At 37.4% G+C, this 23,077-nt stretch overlaps 3 protein-coding genes across 3 annotated transcripts; all 3 read right to left on the bottom strand.

Annotated features, from left to right (window-relative positions):
• Positions 1–2,884: 2,884 nt before the first annotated feature.
• si:dkey-211g8.9 (free fatty acid receptor 2) lies at positions 2,885–4,133 on the bottom strand. The gene has a single exon (XM_053637343.1). The coding sequence runs from the start codon at positions 4,022–4,024 to the stop codon at positions 2,993–2,995; it is 1,032 nt and encodes a 343-aa protein (XP_053493318.1). The 5' UTR covers positions 4,025–4,133; the 3' UTR covers positions 2,885–2,992.
• Positions 4,134–6,903: 2,770 nt separating this feature from the next.
• tekt2 (tektin 2 (testicular)) lies at positions 6,904–13,545 on the bottom strand. The gene is made up of 11 exons (XM_053638160.1): positions 13,458–13,545; positions 12,726–12,846; positions 12,213–12,370; positions 11,994–12,119; positions 10,858–11,063; positions 10,569–10,712; positions 9,433–9,547; positions 9,152–9,259; positions 8,918–9,061; positions 8,744–8,823; positions 6,904–8,089 (listed from the first exon to the last, which is right to left on the bottom strand). Exons 3-11 carry the CDS (start codon positions 12,366–12,368, stop codon positions 7,879–7,881), a joined length of 1,290 nt encoding a protein of 429 aa, XP_053494135.1. The 5' UTR covers positions 12,369–12,370; positions 12,726–12,846; positions 13,458–13,545; the 3' UTR covers positions 6,904–7,878.
• Positions 13,546–14,970: 1,425 nt separating this feature from the next.
• On the bottom strand, positions 14,971–22,466 carry olah (oleoyl-ACP hydrolase). Its single transcript, XM_053638808.1, has 7 exons — positions 21,497–22,466; positions 20,174–20,307; positions 18,969–19,107; positions 18,457–18,556; positions 17,668–17,837; positions 17,040–17,122; positions 14,971–15,764 (listed from the first exon to the last, which is right to left on the bottom strand). Exons 1-7 carry the CDS (start codon positions 21,508–21,510, stop codon positions 15,622–15,624), a joined length of 783 nt encoding a protein of 260 aa, XP_053494783.1. The 5' UTR covers positions 21,511–22,466; the 3' UTR covers positions 14,971–15,621.
• Positions 22,467–23,077: the final 611 nt, after the last annotated feature.

Raw genomic sequence — 23,077 nt, 5'->3', positions numbered from 1 at the left:
AGCAAAGAGGTGGATCATCACTTCTCTATTTTATTCCAGTTGTGTTTTAGGACAGCATCACTCCTTTATAGTACATGCACTTGCTTTTGCAGCAAAATGTGATCAGCTGAAAATGTAAACTGTGGCAGAATATATTATCAGAATAACCAAAGGCATGCTGCTCACAGTGTTAGTGCAATAGGCTTCAGCTATGAATGAATATATGTGTTTGTCATACTGTTGGTGTTTGTGCTTGGGTGGATGTCTTATTTCTAATTAACTTTGCTACTATAAATAAGAATCTATAGCTAAGAAGGCTCTCCTTGTATGCAGTTTAGAAGACTATAAGTTTAGTTTAACATGATTTATGCTCTAACTTCCAAGCGGTCCATGTGAATATGATCACTATACCATGGTGCTATAGCTTTTTCCCCCAAACAGGGTGAGGGAGATTTTCAATAAATCAAGGTATAGTATGCAAAGTGTTTCTATGCAAAATCAGTGACAGTCTTGTCAGGTGATTACACAAAGTGAAACGTCCCTAGATTTGATATGCATTGGGCTGATCATTTTAACCTCATGTTGCTGACCCACCCGTAACACGTCCACAGCAGTGATTAGTAAGATGAATGTGAAATACAGTTTCGGGTTTAATAAAAATGAAACAAGATGGCGTATTTAATCCATTGTCCTTTTTCTCTAAAATGGCTTTGGAGGAGAAACTAAAAGTAAACAGACTAAGCACACATTGTCCAATCAAAGTACAAATTTTCTTGCTTTGTTCTGTTTATGTTTGATATTCGGAGGAAACAGAATACCAAAGGAGGAAACCTGTCCTAGAGTATCATTGTAAATAGTACGAAGATGATATGTGTATAAATGTAACCTCATTTAAAGCTATGTTTTCAGTTGGTCTAATACAAATATCTGTTTTACAAAAAATAACCAAACATTAAATCTCTGATCAATTATAATTTCATTCCCAATAAGCATAGTAAATGTGTTACTTTCTAATAACCAGTGTTGGTTTATCAGAATAACTAAAGGTTTGCCTTTCACAGCCAGTGTGAAAAAGGCATCTGGCAGATATTAGTTATAATGAGATACAATAATCCCTTTTACAAAGTTAATATGTTTTTCTATGTTTTCATGTTTTCAGAAGAGAATTCAAATTAGTGTACCATTCATAACAAAGGTTTTTGCCTTTATATATATATATATATATAATTTTTGTCTCTTATTCAAAATAACTAAAATAATGTAATTTGGTAACAGCAACAAAAGAAATAGCAATGATGTGGCAAATTGCTGATAGCAAATGTTCAAGATTAAATATCATAATATTCTGTAGCCTGTTTATATTACATTTGATTGTTATGCAATAAAAATGTACATAACCAACTTTTAAATAAATAAATAAAATAATGCAAGAGCGAGAGAGAGAGAGAACGAGAGAGAGAGAGAGAGAGAGAGAGAGAACGAGAGAGAGAAAGGTATCCACTTCATTAACATTCACAAGTCTGCATTTACAAAAATAGATTTTAATGGAATATTACTATAACTCTTTACATAAATAATAACACTTTTAAACAACAGAACCATTTAATATATGACACATATAATGAAGAAATAACAAAGTAAAGTTTGATATGCATTATGTTTCATTGTCCAAATACTGAAAATGTTCATTAACGTGCTTTTACAATTGAAATGAGTCATTAAATTCACAGAGACTGTAGATTTGCACATTAATGTCATAAACATCCTAAATGTTCTGATATAACAATATTGTTATGATTATTATGATGATTATTATTATTGTTATCTTATGTTGAACGTCTCTTGCTTATGTTTAGGATCTAAACAGCATAATTACCACCTCAGTGGAGACAATAAATATCAACAGATAATGTATAATCATTATCTATATACAATAAATGATTTTTTAAAAAGAAAAGATTTTAAACTCTCCCATTGTGCCTTCAAGGAGAATTGTGCAATATGTTGCTCGCATTTAATGCTGGGAGTTTTGTGGATTCATTTAGGAGATTTCAGTCGTAGGATTTCTTGTTCCTTCAATTTCTTGAATGGTAGCCACAGACCTCATTTCTTTTATTTTTAGCAGTGGGTGTGGTGAATTGTGCTCACCAAGCACTTTTTCTCAATTCAATTCAATTCAATTCAAATCAGTTCCGTTCAGTTTTAGGTATATAGCGCTTTTAACAGTGTACATTTTCTCAAAGCAGCTTTACAGAAATGTACATTTAAATTGATCTCTAATGAGAAAGCCAGAGATAACAGTGGCAAGGAAAAAAGTCCTTGAGATGACATAAGGAAGAAACCTTGAAAGGAACCAGACTCAAAAGGGAGCCCATCCTCATCTGGGTGACACCAGATAGTGCGATTATAAATCATTTATTTTCTATAACTGTATACTATAAAGTCAAGCAGTGCTAAGTGTGTTAAAGGGAACTTGAGTTCTCCTTGCACTGCCGTCATTCCTTTCAGGATCTCTTACATACAAACTGCTCAGGATATGACCTCCTTTCATTGGTAATTTCCACTGAAAATAATGTGCGTTAAAAAAAGAAGCATAGACACTCCATTTATGATTCATGGCAGCAAATTCAGTAATACAGATCCCAGTATACACTTCTTGTGTACATTATATCAAGTACAGGCTATCAAATAGGCCTAACAGAATCTTTGCTGATATTAAGAGCACCTTTCATAAATACTTAGACTCTTTCCAAAAGAATAATAACCTAATAATGTTTTGTCCATCTGTAATAAATTTTGTGTTAAATGATGTCACACGTACAAGCATGTTACTTAATTTTTCCATTGCTTCTACACCTCAAAGACATCCATAGACATAAATGTTTTGCTCCATGTCTACCGAGTACACCATCTATCCATCTGAAATCTTTGATGTAGTTAGAAGGACTAACTCAGTTACCTTTTAAAAGCTCGACTGTAATACGTCTTCCTGTAATAAAGTGTTCCTTTATTATTAAGTCACTTTCACAGATTCAGAAGCTAACTGTCGTTTGATTGACATTGTCCCTCTTTGCATGGTTGCCAGAGGGTCCTTCGCTTGCACAATGCCTTCGTGATGTTGCTTGGGGGTCTGCTTCAAGCACAGTCTGCAGAGTAGGTCCTTTGGCCTTGATGGCGACAGCATCAGCATCACCACAGGTTCGAGGAAGACATTACAGCAGCTAGAGACAATGGCCTCACGTCTCCAGTGAGTGTTGTTGTCCTTGATGAAACCAACCACGTGAGATACGTTGTACGGTGTGTAACATACCACAAAGACGACGAGCGCTGAGAGTTCCATGGCCAGGATGCGACGCTTGCTGCCAGCCGAAAGGCATGATTGTTTCACCAACGCTAGACAGCGCAGTGTGCAGAACACAGAGAGCAGAAGTGGCATGGCAAACAGCATTATCGCCATCTCTAGGCGCAGTGGCACCAAGATATCCAGCTGCTCACGAGTAAAGTTCTCATAGCACGTTGATGTGTTGGGCTTAAATGGAGACACAAAGTAGGCCCCTTTCTCTGCCACTAAAGCTAAGCTGAGATGCATAAATACTACAGCCCACAACAGAGCACTAATCATGCAGGATGTGCGAGCACGGCGATAAATTTTATAGCTGATTGGGAAGGCAATACTCAAATAACGTCCAACAGCCACAGCTGTCAGCAGGAGCCCACTGCCATAAAGCGAGGCCACAACAAAGAAGTTGTAAATCGGACAGAGCAACTCTGGTAGGATCCATATATCAAGAACCGTGTAGGCGGACTTTACAGGCATCCAGGCAACCAAGATAAGGTTGGAGAAGCACAAGTTGATAGTATAAACCACATTAGGAGTAGCGCCATGTTTTTGAGCTTTACGCACATAGACAAAGAAGACCAGAAGGTTGGCAGGGAGGCCAAGCAGGAAGGTGAAGGAATACACGGTCAAGGAGATGCAGTCAAACACTGAAATGGGCATCATCCTTGCTTGCACTAGAAATATTCCCGGTTGCTGGTTATCCATTCAAGACCCATATGTAGAGGTGCTTCTTTTAGGAGATGACTGATGCCCAGTGTAATCCAAGGTGATTTAATTCAAAATTTAATGTGAGAGAGAGAGAGACAAATATGTGAAGCAAAAACAACAATGATGTCAAGCCAGTGGAAAGATGGGTGTGTACAGTAAGTCTGCATTTAAAGGAGGCTGGTAGGTGTGTCGAGAGGCTTGGCTTGATTTGACGTTGAAGCAGACTAAGTGGCTGCTCAGGCAGCAGTAATGGAACAGGATGGCATTTGTGCATCCCAGTCCTGCCTTAATTGCCTTCAATGCAAACGACAACGGGAAGACCGCGTCAGCCCCTTTAGTGAAATGATTCAGAATAATTGAGCTTTTCAGGATGCTGTGTCCATTCAGATATAGCTTGGTCTCTCTAAATAAAATGAAGGTTAAATCATAAAGCCATAAAACCAACTGGTAGATGGTAGTACCAGGGAGGTGGGAGCAAGACTCAAAATGCAGATGATGGGATGATGGTGGTTATTGCACAATAAGAAAAACTTTATGTCTTTATAGGAGAAGGAAAAAAGCACATCAATTGGTAGGTTTAAGTTTTTTTAGAAGTGCATGTGTGTAAATATGTGTGTGTGTGTGTGTGTGTGTGTGTGTGTGTGTGTGTGTGTGCACATGTCTGAGTGTTGTGCGTAGTATTGTGTAAACACAGGAAAATCTTCATCGCTGATGTTTATACAGTTTTGTAGCCAAATCTGATTTTGTAGGCTGAATAGATGTGAGATGTTATTCTTTAATGGAGGTTAACATGAAAATCATATGCTGATTATGTCAGAAAGATTGCTGATTTTCACTATGAAACATAGATAGTATGATTTTACCCCATGCTTCAGTCATGGCTTTTTGTTGTAACAATTTTCCATATTCTAGCATCATTGCATCAGTTCCAGGGTTTGTTTCGAATTTATTTTAATGTGTTTTAACACACACACAAACATTTAGTAAATCAGTGTCACAATCTGGCTCTTGTCCACACTCCTACTCCTAGCTTGGCCCCATCTTCGGTTAAGTGCCCTACTTAGTAATATCTACCTTTCTGAAATGTTTTCCAGCTCCTATTAACCCTCCCTCCAAATTTTTATTGTTCCCTAAGTCCTCTTTCAACCCTTTAATAAAAGTAACTCTTAACACTTTAATATGCATGGGTTAGAGATTTCTGAGCATCTCAGAAAAAGAGTTGTTGAAGCTCATCAGGCTGGAAAAGGCTACAAAACCAAGTCTAAAGAATTTGGACTACACCAGTCCACAGTCAGACAGACTGTGTACAAATGGAGGAAATTCAAGACCATCGTTACCCTCTCCAGGAGAGGTTGAAGAGCGATCACACCAAGAAAAAGACATGTAATAGTCCACAAGGTCAGGAAGGAATTGAGGGTAACTTCTAAGCAACTAAAGGCCTGTCTCATATTGGCTAATGTTAATGTTCATGAGTCCACCATCAGGAGAACACTGAACAACAATGGTGTGCATGGCAGGGTTGCAAGGAGAAAACCGCTGCTCTCCAAAAAGAACATTGCTGCCCGTCTGCAGTTTGCTAAAAATCACATGGACAAGCCAGAAGGCTATTGGACAAATGTATGTGGACAGATGAGACCCAAATTACATTTTTGGTTTAAATGAGAAGCATTATGTTCGGAAAAAGGAAAACGCTGCATTCCGGCATAAGAACCTTATCCCATCTGTGAAACATGGTGGTGGTAGTATCATGGATTTGGCCTGTTTCGCTGCATCTGGGCTAGGACGACTTGCCATCATTGATGGAACAATGAATTCTGAATTACACCAACAAATTGTAAAGGAAAATGTCAGGACACCTTTCTGTGATCTGAATCTGAAGAGAAAGTGGGTCATGCAGCAGGACAACGACATTAAGCACACAAGTCACTCTACCAAAGAATAGTTAAAGAATAATAAAGTTAATGTTTTGGAATGGCCAAGTCAAAGTCCTGACCTTAATCCAATAGAAACCTTGTGGAAGGACCTGAAGCAAGCAGTTCATGTGAGAAACCCACCAACATCCCGGAGTTGAAGCTGTTCTGTACTGAGGAATGGGCTAAAATACCTCCAAGCCAATGTGCAGAACTGATCAACAGTTACCACAAACGTTTAAAATTAGAAGGTTGCAGTTATTGCTGCACAAGCGGGTCAAACCAGATACTGAAAGCAAAGGCTCACATACTTTTGCCTCTCACAGATATGTAATATTGGATCATTTTCCTCAGTAAATAAATGACTAAGAATAATATTTTTGCCTCATTTGTTTAATTGGGTTTGTTTAATCTACTTTTATGATTTGTGTTAAAATCTGATGATGTTTTAGGTCATATTTAGCAGAAATGTTTAAAATTCTAATGGGTTTGGAAAATTTCAAGCACTACTGTAAATTAAATCATGTAAATATGTGGCTAAAACCCTATTGTATATTTTACTTACTTTACTGACCTAAATTTAATATGATTTTGCAAGAGCTCACAAAATTGGAAAACATACTTGAACCGAGTACACACTAAAGTGGGGCCAGGGTTTTTTTAAATTTCATTTGCACAACTGTTCACAGAACTTTAAACTGATTTAATTCTGAGCTTTGTGGATGGGTTGTTTTCAATATTCCTTGTTTTGCGTTACTGTATTATGAAATATTTTAATAAAGTTTGGATAAAGTTTTCTTGGATCACCCTCTTTGTGTTTCTCAGTCAACCAGTTCAACCTTCCTGAGTTCCTCGATTCAACCGAAATTCAATTTCTATGTAACAAAATGGAAGAAATATTTATCTTCGGCATGACATTTTTTTATTTTCAATATTGGTTAATATAACAACGGAAATGCCCAAGTTCAGACTGAACACCAAGTACAGGCTGGAAAAAGAGTTTCATTTATTTCATTCTAACAAGCTGAGAAGTCAGTTTGCTGCTAATGACGGGTTTGCTGCTAATGATCAGTCTGGAATAGGGAGGTATACATCCCGAATACTTTTACATTATTCAGAACAAACAGATAATGTGTTCTAAACCGATACAAATGCAATATGAATAGGAGGCACACTATTGCATCTGGTTGAGTCTAGAGATGTGCAACAACGGACTAGGGATGGAACAAAAAGCGGGTTTTACTTTAGATAAGAAGTTCACTGAATAAAGAAAAACTTACTAATGTTGTTTAATGTGAATGTGAGTTGCTGTGCACAGCATTTGGTTAATTCATTTAGCCATAGTATCTGCCTGGTCATGGTCATGGTGCTTAAATTAGGATGTTTGTATTTTGAGAAATATAACCAAATGAATTCATACAAACAACAGGTACAAACAAAAATAATAATTTCAATTATTCAATTCAAATATAAAATTCAATTTATTAAAAAAATAATCCAGTGCACATCTCTACCATGACCAAGTATGAACTTTCCAGTATAAACACTGCTTGGAAAATTGGATGGACTTGACTAGATTGGACTGGATTGGAAAACACTACTGTGGTACTATACTGTGAAAAATATACTGTGGAATAAGCGGAATAACAGAAAACTTCCTATTTGTAAATTGTCCAGTGTTGTCGGTTTGATATTACATGTGCACTCTCCAAATCAAATTCCTTGTATGTGTAACATAAAACTTATTCTCATTCCCATAGCATACTTGATGTCTTAATTCTTCTGCATAACCTTTCAAACAAAGCAGTGGGGGAAAAATCATGACAGCTATCACACAAACTGCAATCAAAGAAAAAAGAACAAATAAATTCACTCTACACAAGGCACAGTCGGGTAAAGATCCTATTGACCAAATATCTGATGAGGCATGGGACGGCGCTCTCAAGCTGAGTCTGTGTATTTCAGTTGGAGCTTGTGCATGCCACTGGAGTTGGTAAGAGGCGACACGGCTGAGGGTTCCGATTCCTTTTGAGCCGAGTTCAGGCGCTGACGTGTTTGCATGCTCCGTTGCTCAAGAGATAGAGCTTCTTGTTTACGCACAAGATCCTCAAGCATCCGAGCTTCATGTAGCTGCAAAGCCTGCAATGAGTCCCTGGTAAACAGAGGGGAGGGAGAGAGAGAGAGAGAGAGAGAGAGAGAGAGAGAGAGAGAGAGAGAGAGAGAGAGAGAGAAGATACTTGATTTCTAAATTAAATCTAGGTTTTCTAAGATTTTTAGACGCCTAATAACTGAAATGCTTTTCTGTTAGATGTAGATTTAGGTAGATTTAGGGTGTTCAAAAAGTCAGAAACCAATAGGAGTTAAAGTGGATAATTATATATACAGTGTCCTCCACTAATATTGGCACCCTTGGTAAATATGAGCAAAGAAAGCTGTGAAAAATTGTCTTTATTGTTTAACCTTTTGATCTTTTGTTAAAAAAAATCACAAAAATACTCTGCTCTCATGGATATCAAACAATTGTAAACCCAGAACAGGTTTATCAAAATCAAATGTTAAATATAGATGTGCAACAATTATTGTCTCCCTTTTAGTCAATACTTTGTGCTACCTCCCTTAGAGAACATAAATGTCGGCACCCATGAAAGAAAGGGTTCCCTCACCTTCTAAATCCAAATTTAGCTGAAAAGTAGTACAATTATTTTTTTTTTCCACATGATGTCTTTGACATTCAACAACTACCCATAAATGAAATCAGACTTATGAAAAACAGAACACATAGTAGATTTAGACAGGAGAGACTCACTGAGCCTGTGCCAACTTCTGTTTCAAAACCAAAATAGAAGAAGCAAGCTGTCTGGTCTCCTCCACCAGCCCATGCTGCACCTGGGAAGAGTGCATTAGAGTGAATCAGAGCACTGCAAAGATTAGACAAAAGGATGGAAAAAGAGACCACCTGATTACTGACGTGAACGTTTACCTCGTCTCTGCATAGGTCCGTACCAGGCCTCCTGGTTCTGTACTCCAAGCGAGTGTGCACCAGTTTTAGAGGAGCCATCTTAGATTGCATGTCCCTCTCCAGTCTAAGGATGTCTTCTTTCAGCTCATTAATCTCATCCTGAGTCTGCCGGACAGGACAAATAGAACCAGACCTACTTGAATTAAAACTATCAGTAAGACAAGGGTGAGATGGACACTGATAAAGACAGTTTACAGTTTTTATCTGCCACTGGAGTTCTTGGTGAGCCTGCTCCAGCTGATGAGTGTGCTTCCGGAAGGCGAATCGCGTGGCTGTGCGCTGAGACTCTAATTCATTTTGGACCTGTGGAAAAGCAGATGTGGGGTTTAGACTTCTAGCTCGCTTTTTCTGTTCCATTCTGTTAAGAAATTAGAAAAGGCTGGTAGATTTTGGACCTCACAAGTAGTAAGGTTATCACTCTCAAAGGTATATGGGACTATATACAGCACATCATTCTGTACGTGTCAGCTACATACCTCTGCTATAGTGATATTGATGTTCTCTCTCAGATGCAGAGAAGCCTGCATTTCCTCCTTGGCTTGAGTTATATTGTTCTGGCTAAACTGCACCCACTGCTGAGGGGTTGTGGAACTGCAACCATAAATTTAGAGGAAACAAGCTTGCTACTAGATGAAACAAGAAGGGTTCGTTCAAATGTTCCATCCCAAATAAATAAATGAATAAACAAACAAAAATCATAACAACTATTACATAAGAACTATTTCTTTTTTATAGAAAGTAAATACTAATTATCACCCTAGAAAATTATTATTATTATTATTATTATTATTATTACTACTTCAAATTGTTCAGCCGCTACTTTGTTGTTTCCTTTGACCATTTCGACTTTCTTTGGGGTACAAATATAATTTTTAGATAATATTTCTAATATCCAGTTGTCAACCAAAGAGCTCTGCAAATACAGTTCAAATTGTGTTGCAGTCAGATGAAGAAAAAAATCAAACTTTCTGGCCATGAACATTATTTGTGCACTACAAACTGCTAAAGATAAAACACCCATACTCACTGTAAAAGCTAGTGGTGGATCACTGGCATTTTATCATCTTTGGCATTAATTAACATGCACACATTAGAAAATGAGAAATCAGAAGAAAATCAGCATCACCAATACATTCCTATAGGATGTTTTAGTTTGGTAGTGGACTACAAAAACATTTACATACATGTTTACTGAATGACTGATAAATGTTTGAAACGACCATCTTACCTAAGAACCTAAGAACACAATAGATTGTGAAATATACTGCATGGAGGCTTTCACAAAACTGAGAAAAGGATGAAAAATATATTTCCTTTGTATATGCAGTTATTTGTGGAGCTTTACCCATTTGATACTTGGTGACCTATAACCTTAATGAGTTTCATAACGTCTTTCGTCTTGGTCATCCACTGGGATTTTTAATGTCCCACTGCTCGGTCAATTTTATCAAGTGTCTTTAAGACTGTAACACAAATCTATTGCTAATAGACAATACTGTATAGTATTAAAATATATCATTATTGAGATTCTGCAATATGTCAGATGTTCTGTGTAGCCATGAGATCATTTAATTGGGGAGTGGGGGAATAAAAAGAGTAAGGAGGTACTCACCCAGGAGGTACTCTGGTGGGATTGGGCTTCAGGGAGATCTCAGACGACGTCACAGAGAGCGACAGGCATGATATGTCTACATCCAAAGCCTCCATCTTGTGCTGGAGGTCAAGAGTCAGTTGATGTCGGGCTTCCTGCAGCAGACTGCACACACAATTAGGGACTTTTAGGGACTGAACTTTTCTGTGTGTGTATGTGTATGTGTATGTGTGTGTGTGTGTGTGTGTGTGTGTGTGCATTTTTAAAATATATTTCTCATTTTGTTCTGTTTATCTTCTCCATTTCTCACCAAAGGTGTCTAAAGGCTTGGTCGATACATTGCTGCAGGACTTCTTGTGCCTTATCAATCACCTCCACCTCCTTCTTTAGCTCTGCCTCCACTGGGTCACTAAGCAGCTCATTTCCCCGACGACCCTCCCTCAAGGTCAAACACTCATTAGTGACCTCTAGGGGCAACACTGTGGCTGCAAGAGCACGCTCTACTGCTTCCTTTGTCTATAAACACAGACACAGGACAACTTTCATAGAAAACATTTAAGCAGGTAAAAGTCATTTTGAGTAATTCAAGGTGGCCAAACGTATGGTATTATCACGAAGCTGATTCACTTATACGAGTGGAAATATAAATGACACTCCTCATTGAAGTGCCAAAATAAGTCAATATACAGACTATGAGACTTTCTCATCAATATTATGTCTGGTGATTCTCATAAGTTTTTCTTTAAATGTAAAAGCATCAAACCAGGCACGAATGTTGATAAGTGAAGCTTTACTGTTTTAATTTTACACAATAATTAATGAGTTATGGATGTTGATGTCATACAAATATATTTACTTATTTTACAGTATAATTAAGATAAGATAAGATGAGATAAGATAAGATAAGACAAGACAAGACAAGACTGTCCTGGAATATTATTGCCCTCAGTCAACAGATTATTTATTGGGCCCTGAGACCCCCACCCTTTGTTTTAGCTCAACACATGTCAGTGAACTATTCAATAACCTGCAACATATGGTATGATGTAACACTTGGGGGAGGGGCTTCTTTTCAGGAAGTGGAATTGCTGTTAGGATAGGTAAATTATCTATCATGATATTAACCAATACAATGTGAAAACAATGGGGATGTGAAAACAAAAATATGTACTGGTGCATGAATATTTCTGGAAAGATATGTGACAGGTTTTAATGAAATGTTGTAATGTTTGTAATTGTTGCCCTGGGGCAACGTTATGCAGTTATGGTCTCTCTTTATGGGCAGTTAGATGAGCTGTGGCAGTCTTCATGTGTAATGATTTACCCAGGTTTAATTCTTCTCAGCAACAAGTTATATTCAATAACTATTCACAGGAGATAGACACAGGTACTTTTTATGCTTCATTTTTATGCTTTTTATGCTTTAAGTGTAATAAATCTACTCACTAGTGTGAGAGCATCCATTTCTGTATCCACTTCCTCGGCACAGGCTTCCAAGCTCTTCTTCCATAGTTTGACCTCACTGATTCTGTCACTCAGTCGACGATTGTTGTCATATTCACCCCATATTGTCTGAGAGACACAGAAGGAACTCATAAACTTGCACTATTATTTAACAGTCTTTGGATTTAACATCCCCCCCCCCCCCCATTTAAAATAGACCACCTTATTGGTGGTGTCATTGCACAGAGCCCTGCCCTCCTGCCGTATCTCGTGTGATAGGTGTCTCCTTTGCTCAGCAGTGACTGAGATCTCATTATTGGTGTTCATCCAGTCAGACACAGTGCAGCGGAGGCCTGGTTTAATGCTTAGGGTGGCCATGTCTACTGACACAACAGAAATAACAGGACAGCTGTTCAAAATCAGGAGTAATTGATCATTTTAAAAAATATGGATTATGAATGATCGAAAGAGTGTCATTTAATCTGAATGTTTTTGGACAATCTTTTATCTAACCAGTTTCATAGACATGTGTGGAATAATATTGTACTGTTTTTAAGAAAATTATGCATACAGTACTGTACAAAAGCCTTTGGAGTATTTATATCCAAACATTACTTTTTCGACAACAAAGATAAATGTTACAGAAAAATGTTTGCATGTCGGTAAAGTAACATGTTACATAACAGACCACTTTTCAGACAAAAAAAATAAAAGATGAAAGCTGTCAGGTTTCACCTCCAAATACAGAAGCAAGCAGGACAGTCCGAGTCTTCAGAAGAACTGTGGCAGGATCTCCAAGAAGCTCAGAAAAACATCTTCATTATGAAGCCGCACTTCATTAGGTCATTTGTAGATGCTTTTTTTCCCACCAAACATTGACTTCGTTTAGTGTATTACTGTTCACTGCTCTTTACAGTAGATTATTTTAATGCAGGAATGTTTAATTATTTTTAAAAGCATCTTTGCTTTACAGCATTTCTTTAAACATGCTTAAGACCTATATGCAGCACAGTACTGTATATAAATAACATTGCAATTTCTGAAAGGATAACAGCCAATGATATATTTATTAACATAGAACAGAGTTTCGCTCATGTCTGCAGTAATAATGTACTAAATAATTTTTTTATTATTTTGAAAGTTATGAAAATAATTAAAAGCATTAAAGTACCTTTAATATGTCTCTTCTACTTTGGGATTTGCATATGGCGTAGCTTTAATTAGTTTAATTAGAGTACAGCTACATACAGTACATCAGTGGTCCTTAAGGTCCACTTATGTAGCTTAACTTATTTTTAAAGGTGATGACCTGTAAAAAATAAGTAGCTTTGATGCTGCCACTAAAGAGACAAAGGAAAGTACAGTTTGGTATCATCTGAGTATCTCTAAGAGTGTTAGTTTTATGCTCAAATCTATCTATATCCAACTTTTCCAAAAAAATAAAAAATTTATTTCATTCGTACTTACCTGAATGTTCTGGAAATCACACGTGCCTTTCTCTGGGTGTTTTTAATGTTAAACACACACACACACACACACACACACACACACACACACACACACACACACACACACAAAGAAAACAAGACTGAAACGCGTCCTGTCTCCAAGTAACTAAGGGACACATGCAACTTAATATTCAAAGCACCATGGCAACGCTGCGCAGTCTGATATTACAGCTCTGAATTACATGGTGTTTATTAAGAATCTCTATAATGAGTTCTGTTTACACACATCACGTGTTGTTGAAGAGAAAAAAAACAATAGAAACCCTCATAGAATTAATGGTTTTAATGGTTATAATAGGAATTTTATTGGCTTTAATGGAAACTGTAATGTTCCCTGTGGGTCTCTACTGGTAATTTGTTGTCTTCTATTGGTGGTATGTAATGTCTAATAGATACCATTAAGGACCAATAATAGTAAAGGTTTTAATGATTATCTGATGGTTTGTAATGGTATTTATGGTGGAAAACCTTTGAATTTCTGTGATGTTTTCTACTGGGATTTTTCCAGCAGGGATATCAAACTTCATTGTACACATCATATGTTGATTTTATTATTAGCCTGTATTTCCTCTTGCTCTCCTGAAAAAATTCCTGTCTAAGCTATACAAAGCCTTAAATGTAGCTTCATTATACTGTAGTATGGGTAGAATAGAGTAATAAATTTTATGCATGACATAACTAACTACCCTCTGCTTATAGGCTATAATTATATAATACATGTATTGCAGGTATAAGGTATTAATAATTCGTGTGCATTAAATGTGTGCAATCATGCTGTATCAATATCAATTTATCATTTTAGCTCATGGATAAACACTCATTTCATATACACTATATGGCCAAAACGTTTTCTGGACACCTGACCATCACACCCATATGTGCTTCAGTTGCCACAAAGTGTTAAGCATGCATTTGTATAGTATGTCTTTGTACGCTGTAACATTACAATTTCCCTTCACTGGAACTAAGAGGCCCCAAACCTGTTCCAGCATGACACAAAGTGTACAAAGCGAGCTCAATGAAGACATGGTGTGTTAAGGTTGGAAGAAGGTAGAAGAACTCGAGTGTCCTGCACAGAGCCCTGACCTCAACCCCACTGAACACCTTTGGGATGAACTGGAACTGGAGCCTCCTCTACGGTTAAGGGGTCTGTGGCTATGGCCTTTACGGTAAGATCTATCCAATTCTGCTGTCTAGCAATAGACAAGGATCTATTCTAAATCAATACTGTATATCTTCGTAATGTTTCACAGACTTGGAAATAATAGGAAGTTTTAAACACTATTTGAATTTCCCATTGGAAAAGTGTGGAAGATGAAGATGAGGTTGTGTGAAGACATATAATAATAAAAATAAAAATAACAACAACAACAACAACAATAATAATAATAATAATAATAATAATAATAATAATAATAATAATAGATAGATAGATAGATAAAAAATGTAAACGTAGTAACATTTTATTTTTAAATGCATTTTTATTTATTTAAATTTATTCATGTATTACTATCATCAAATATGACATTAGATAGTAGTTATGTCCTTGTGCGAGGATTTTACCTAACTACTTATTTCTGTGTTGGAGTTGCCTCACTTTTATTTAAATCTGGATGTCAGCCAAAATGAATAAATGTTCATTTCTACCTTCAGTATCCAATTAATCATATTAATATACAAGCGACAAACCTTACACATTTTAACCTGTTATGGGTCTTTTTGGCTAATTAAATGTGTAGTGTTTGACTAAACACAGTGTACACATGACACAGATGATTACCTACAGATTTTTTTTTTTCCATTACAGAAAGAAAATTGTGTCAGACTGAAAACAAATTAATAGCACAAGTAACACCTTTAAAGCTAGGACCAATTTCCCACAGTGACATTCTCAACTTAGTCATTACCAAAATGTAATTTAGCAAAAGATCGTTTGAAAATTAGTGAACAAATACATCTGAAATTATCTTAACTGTAAGAATATCATTTACTGCCATTAATAGAAGAATTAATGCTCGTACAGAAATATAAGAATGTCAGTGTTAATGCTTTCCTTTCTGTTTAAACTCTGTTGTGTAAAGAGTTCCACTGCCACAGGAGCAGTGATTATATCCAAACGTATTCTACAAGTAGTCCATCTCAGCTGTCTCTAGATGTTTTGTCATATAGTCCAGTATGACTTTCTCATTTGCGGCATCTTTTAGGTAGAAGTGTGATCCAGGCAGCATCTGTACACTGAAATCTCCACTGGTCATGGCTCTGAATGCTGCAACGCAAGACATATGAACACGTGTTAAACATTTTGATATGGCTGATAACATACTACCTGTTCAAATACGGGCTGAACTGAAATCTTCATTCATCCTTAGGCTCTAACTCTTAACTGGTGTCATTTTTAATGCCGAGCTTCATTTGACATGCAGTTTCCTTCACTGGCCTTTAAGAAGAACTGAAAGCTCAGTTCTGTTTGACTCCTTTTAACCACCAGGTGTGGTGAATATCATCTGGATATCCTCCTGCGTACATGTGCTGAGACCTTCCAACAAAGTCACAAAGTGACCGCAATAATCTAATTATTCTTACATATTCTGAGACACTTCCATGTGCTGATCCATTCAGATATCATTGTGACCACTCACATTTAGCCTCAGTGAGGGCAGGGCAGCATGTGTACTTCCAAAATTAGATTCCTTTGCACTTAGTGGTCAAAAAATGGGAACCGCATCAAGCACCTAATGGTCAGGTGTCCACAAACTTTTCTTCCTGGAAGCACATACACTGTCATCTCAGTTCCCTGAAGTTTGTTAGTCTGTGTATAGTGTGTCCATGTGTGTTCCCTCTGCTGAGATCTTACTTTCCCTTGTTGCTCATGGTTACATGTATTACTTGGGGCATTATTGCAGGTTAGTCATCTTCAACATGTGAGACTATACTGTATATATCATAGTTTGACTGACTTCCTGACTTACCAAAACCCTAGTGGTAAATATCTATTCTCCCTACAAATGTCTCAAACTGTCACTGTCAGCTCATTTAACAGTTCTATGTGTGAAATTAGAGGGGGCTTGGTGGCTTAGTGGTTAGTCCACTCCAGGGTTGGGCGTTTGAAGCCTGCCTCTGCCCTGTGTGCACAGAGTTTGCATGTTCTCATGATCTCATGTTTGCATGTGCTTCGGGGGTTTCCTCCAGGTAATCTGGTTTCCTCTCCCAGTCCAGAAACATGCATTGTTGGCTGACTGGCATTTCCAAAGTGTCCTTAGTGTGTGAATGTGTGTGTGATTGTGCATGGCAATGGGTTGGCACCCTGTCCAGGGTGTCCCCTGCCTTGTGCCCCGAGTCCCCTGGGATTCCTGACAACCTATAGCTGATAGACTTAATTACAGTATATTAAAAGTTCATTTTAGTACATTACTCAGAATAAATTGGCCACATATTTTCTTTGCATTTATAATGCTGACACAATGCATTGACTCCACTTCACGATTCACAGAGTAATGATGCTGGAACATATTCAGAAATCCTGCATGGCTCAACCTCTGACCTTGTAAGTCATGCGGCAAATCCTCCTTGCCGTCAAAGCATGACACTGGACATGACAAGAAAGGGGCTGTTGGCCTGCTACACCTGCAAGTCAGTCACACACACATACACACACACACACACACACACACATTAACTTTAACATTAATTTAATTTAAGTGTTCCACCCTCATTGTTTGGCAGTTTTTAAAATAGCACTCAATCCAGCACATCCTATTATTACTCACCCAATCGGGCCATTTTCCACTGACCTCTCTTATGAACAAGGTGTTTCCACCCACAGAACTGTCACTCACTCAGTGTTTTTTTGTTTTTCGCACCATTCTGTGTAAACTCTAGAGACTGTTGTATGTAAAAATCCCAGGAGATCAAACCAGCCCATCTGGTAATAACAGACATGCCAGGTGGCTAATTGGATAACTACAAGAATGTGCAAGTGTACAGGTGTTCTTAATAAAATAAATGCTAAATGTGAATGGTGAGCTTATATTTCTATAGACTTCAAGGGGGTTAGGAGCCATGTCATGCCTTACAATTTTTTATAAATAGGGCCATTGATTTCTTCTAATAAGTAAACTATGGTGGTTTGTACACCAAGCAAACACTGACATTTTCTTCAAACCACCTACCTGTAGTTCTCTACTACATTTAGGTCTGCTCTCAAGGCTGGCAGGAACAACTTTAGCGCCTCAGGATTGGCCAGGATTTCAGGAGGCGTTCCTCCAAGAGAGATCATCCACTGGAGGAATTCTTCATCAGACAGGTGGCTCCTACGTGGTGCCTGCAGTCTAGTTTCAGACTGCAAAAGAGGATTGTCGACTCTATCAGCTTATGCATTTTCACCACATGAAGGAGAACAATCCTAGTGCCTAGAGTAAGTGAAAATGTACAGCACATTGATGACAATAAGACAAGACATCTTGGTGCTTCTTTCAATTAAATGTAATGATCAAAAATATTTAAACAACTCAACCAAACATTAGCCAGGCTACTGCTGCTTTATCGTATTATTTCTTAAAGGTGGTGTCTCTTGACTGGTAGGTCACAAATCCTTACGCTCAGCAAGCATCTTACTTTGAACTCTGTATAGTCTGAATTTGAGCCGCTAATTAACCCTTTACACTGCATCCCCCTCTCAGAGCTGTGTAAGATTTTCTCACGTTTATCAGTCAGAAGTTTATTAACTTCCACAAAGAAAACGTCCTACATGAACACCGTGGGATAAACCCTAGCTTATGAACATTTCACTCAAGTTAACCAACTTCTCTTTTAACTAATAACAGTTGCACAATTATCATTTTTTCCTATCCATTGTATCTAGGAAGGATCGGGTAGATTAAATTACCAAGTTCGCTAATCAACCCTATATTCCACATATATTAATGAACAAAGCACCATAATGTACACTTCACACTTACATAAGGTGCAGAGGCTCCGGAGAGGAACACATGTACAGGCTCAAGATTGTAAACATTCTTCACATATTCAGTGAAAGCATAGCTCGTCATGGCACCAAAACTGGTAAAATAATAGGCCACAGGAGAGAAGACAAATCAATATTTGAATATGTTGCATCCTTTTACAATGAATACACACATACAGAGCATTAAAAATGTGGGTTACAGCAGTAAACAAAACTGAATTAAACACACAATACAGATAATGACTGGAGCTGGACATGATGTTATAGATTTTTGTACAGTACATTAATGATTTGGCCTTCATTACTTTGACCAAACCTACTCACTGTATATATTTGGTATCATATGAATGTTTAACACCTCATTAAATAAAATTTTTGTTACTCATCATGTAGTTCATAACATACTGAGGCTCTCCTCAACTGCAACACACTCTATTAGTATAACCAACAAACAATACAGTATATAATGCATATCAAAATCTCATGCATCTGCTTAACTTCACCTACCTGTGTCCAAAGACAGCAAATGGTTTCTCTTTGAGCTCTGGCAAAATCACACCAAGTACCTCATCAAGGATCTGCTGCATGTTCTGGAAGAAGGGTTCTTTTCCTCGGCCTTCCCTTCCAGGCAATCTGACTGCATACACTGCAGACAATTTTTACACAGGCAATAAATTCCCCCACAAACTTCCTCCAAAATTATTCAGGTTTGTAGACACCTGATCATCACACCTATATGTGCTTGTTGAACATCCCATTGCTGTTATAATAAGCTCCACTCTTTCTTTTGGGAAGGCTTTCCACTAGATTTTGGGGTGTGGCTGTGGGGATTTGTGTTCATTCAGCTACAAGAGCATGAGTGAGGTTGAGGTCAGCCACCTTCTTCCACCCTTAACCTTGGGAAACACTGCTTGGAAAATGGACTGGACTTCACTAGACTAGATTGGATTGGGAAACGGACTGGACTTTACTAGACTGGATTGGACTGGGAAACAGACTGGATTTTACTAGACTGGATTGGACTGGGAAACAGACTGGATTTTACTAGACTGGATTGGCTTGGGGGCGCACGGTGGCTAAGTGGTTAGCACGTTCGCCTCATACCTCCAGGGTCCGGGGTTCGATTCACACACTCCATGTGTGTGCGGAGTTTGCATGTCCTCCCCGTGCTGGGGGGTTTTCTCCGGGTACTCCGGTTTCCTCCACCAGTCCAAAGACATGCATGGTAGGCTGATTGGCGTGTCTAAAGTGTCCGTAGTGTATGAATGGATGTGTGAGCGTGTATGTGATTGTGCCCTGCGATGGACTGGCACCCTGTCCAGGGTGTACCCCGCCTTGTGCCCCATGCTCCCTGGGATAGGCTCCAGGTTCCCCCGTGACCCTGAAGAAGGAGTAAGCGGTAGAAGATGGGTGGATGGATTGGATTGGGAAATGGACTGAACTTTACTAGACTGGATTGGATTGGGAAACAGACTGGATTTTACTAGACTGGATTGGATTGGGGAATGGACTGAACTTTACTAGACTGGATTGGATTGGGAAACAGACTGGATTTTACTAGGCTGGATTGGATTGGGAAGCACTGCTTGGAATGACGTGTGTTGTGCACATACTACTGTGTTAAATGTGCCGTATTGTTCTGTATATGTCTGGTGCACCATCCAACTTAGCAAAATATACCAGTAAATATAATAGACAAACTTCTCAAATACCTTCAATGGAGTGGTTAAGGAGTCTTCCCCAGCGGGCATAGTGGATGGAGCCTCCACCTGCCCAGGGAAAACAGATCAGCCTTGCTACAGCCTCAGGCCTTTTATTGAAACAGTTAATGACCTTATCCATCCCACTAGAGGAAGCAAATAGGACAATTAGTTGTTAGGTAGCTTTAAGAAATTACATTAAACTAAACAACTGGACAGCAGATGTTAGAGCTGAAAACTCAAGTTTTTCAAGAGCAGCATATTAAAGTAGATGACATCAGGTCTCAACAGACTACATGTTATCTAAATGAAAGTAATTTGTAGTTTTGTGCATTATCAGACAGTTCTGATGAATCATAGAACATTAATTTAGTTAATGAATTATAGTTTATTGATTTATATAATTAGATTTGCCCATAAAGATCATAATAGCTGTCACTATGATTGGGATAATGTGTGCAGTTTCACACAACTTCTACAGACTTCATATAAATCCATAATGAACTTTTTCACACTATCTGTTGTTACCCAGATGAGGATGGGTTCCCTTCTGAGTCGGGTTCCTCTCAAGGTTTCTTCCTCTTAAAACATCTTAGGGAGTTTTTCCTTGCCACCGTCGCCACTCAGTGGCTTACTCAGTTGGGATAAATTTGCACCTTTAATATCTGTATACCATGTTGATATTTCTGTAAAGCTGCTTTGAGACAATGTCTATTGTAAAAAGCGCTATACAAATAAAATAAATAAATAAATAATACAACTAAACCTAAGCTTAGGACAGCTGGCAATTATGTCTCCCTGATATTAAAATGATATTAATCTCATATAACCTAATATTGTCAACTGCCTACACAACAACATCCTAATCTTTTTCTTTTTTTGTCTAATCATTTTGTATTTTTTTAACTGTATGTATATAATTAATATATGCTTGGCTCTTTTGGTAATAAAAGTAGTACTAGTCAGTGTATTCTATACTATTATCTTTTTGTACTTTTAATAAACTTGTACAAGATTATTATACACATAAGTGCACAAAGCCTAATAGGTATAAAATAATAAATAAATAAATAAATAAAATAAAATCAAATAAAATAAAATAAAGTGCAAGTGTAATCAGACCAGACTGAAAAGGTAGACAATATTACTGATTACTAATGTAAATGAATTTGTGGTCAATACCCACATTTCCTCAAACTACCCAACACTGTTTATTAACTCCAGAACACAGAGACTAAATAGCAAACTAATCATATATCTGCCTTTGAAAACTGCTAGTTGTTTCCAGGTTTATTATGGATCCACTGCTGACAAACAACACAGAAACAAACCAACCTTTTGAAATTCATTGGTTTCCTCGTGTGCCTTCAGATCTGATTTTAAGATCATGTCCCATCAGCTAGAATCCTGAAGTATTTGATCTCATAAAACAGTAACCGTACTAAGATGTTTACTGTTTAGTATGACAAGGTGCCTGTTGTACTGAGAGGTAAACAGCTGAAACACACAAACACAAACTTCAGTCTCGTCTGTTTCTCTTCTTCCTCTTCTTCTGTGGGAACAAACTTGAATCAGCAATGCAACATCGCCATCTCCAGCCCACTGTTCATCATGAAGCATTAGCAAATGTCCATTTCTTGGTTTTATTTTCCTAAATAAAAGACTGAAAGATTTTAATAACTTTTTTTAATAATCTCAGCCTCATTTAACCCTACAAAAACAAAAAACAACAAACAAACAAATAAAAAGACACAAGCTCACTGAATCAACAATAAAGTAATTAGGGCACAACCTGGAACATTTCATCATATTGCTTCAATAATAAGCTTTTTATTAAACAACGTTTTCAATGAGCAAATAAGAAACTCACCCTATATAAAGTAATTATTTTGTTTGCTTGTTGGATTTTGTCTTGAATTACAAGCTCTAACATAAAAAAATGTCAAATAAAGAGAGCAGTGCAAATTACATGGGTAATAAAGTACATAAGTAAGTAATTAAAAAATTAACCTAAAATTATATATGAGTGACAGGGGCGCTGTATTCGGGGGTTGGGGGTATTAGGACAATTCTAAGGGCCCTGGTCAGACAGGGGGCCCAGCACCAGAAGACAGCTAGTCACCCAGTTAAAATAAATAAATAAATAAATAAGGTGGTTTATGTTCCCTGTTTTGTGCTATGATTCTAAAGCTAGCCCGTATGAAGTGGTTAAAATTAACATCAAACAGAAAAAGGACGTTCACAAAGGACGGAAAAGCACCAAGCGACAATAAAACTACTCCAGTGTTGTATATATTCAAGCTTTCCGAAGCCCTGCAGCAGCTTTCTGTGAGGAATCGATCGAAATTTAATGTAATCATATAAATCTGCTTTAATTGTCCCGAGTGAGTTTATGAGAGAAGTGTTGTGATGATGTCCGATTTGTGAGTGAATCGTTTGTTTGAGTCGGTTCATTTCAATGAAGTGGAGATTCCCGTTGATAAAACCAGTTTGAGTGATTCATTCACGGATAGAACCGATTTGATTCTCGAGTTCAACTCACTGATTCAATGATCATGTCACTGTTTTAGTTAATTTCCACATTTCTTTCTGGAGCTGCTGGTGTGTGAAACGTACTATTCACTTAATGAATAATAATAATAATAATAATAATAATAATAATAATAATAATAATAATAATAATACAGTTCATTATTCTTGGTACTTGGGGAATAAGAAATTACAAGTCAACAGCTTATAAGGACATCCAGACAGATTTTTTACAGTGAGAGAGAGAGAGAACAATGGTGTTAATTAATTGTATTGTAAATATATAGTTATTTGCAAATAGTTATAAATGCATAATTTCAGTTAATTTAATAAACTGTTCAAATTTAGTTCTTTATAGTCTCTTATTGAATATGTAATAATTGTTAT

Source organism: Ictalurus furcatus, chromosome 12 (genome assembly GCF_023375685.1).
Source record: "Ictalurus furcatus strain D&B chromosome 12, Billie_1.0, whole genome shotgun sequence".
NCBI lineage: Eukaryota > Metazoa > Chordata > Actinopteri > Siluriformes > Ictaluridae > Ictalurus > Ictalurus furcatus.
The sequence above is the reverse complement of the archived record's forward strand: the minus strand, read 5'-3'. Positions and strand labels throughout refer to the sequence as shown.

Bases quoted from the DNA above. Each gene is read 5' to 3' on its own strand.
- tekt2 (XM_053638160.1), bottom strand. From the start codon at position 12,368: ATGGCCACCCTAAGCATTAAACCAGGCCTCCGCTGCACTGTGTCTGAC. The intron at 9,548-10,568 runs GTGAGTACCTCC...TTATGGTTGCAG, and splicing joins CCCACCAGAGTACCTCCTGG to TTCCACAACCCCTCAGCAGT. The intron at 9,062-9,151 runs GTAAACTGTCTT...CCTGTCCGGCAG, and splicing joins TCCAGTGGCAGATAAAAACT to ACTCAGGATGAGATTAATGA.
- si:dkey-211g8.9 (XM_053637343.1), bottom strand. From the start codon at position 4,024: ATGGATAACCAGCAACCGGGAATATTTCTAGTGCAAGCAAGGATGATG.
- olah (XM_053638808.1), bottom strand. The intron at 18,557-18,968 runs GTAGGTGAAGTT...TTATTTTACCAG, and splicing joins TTTGCTGTCTTTGGACACAG to TTTTGGTGCCATGACGAGCT. The intron at 17,838-18,456 runs GTAAGTGTGAAG...CCTCTTTTGCAG, and splicing joins CCGGAGCCTCTGCACCTTAT to TCTGAAACTAGACTGCAGGC.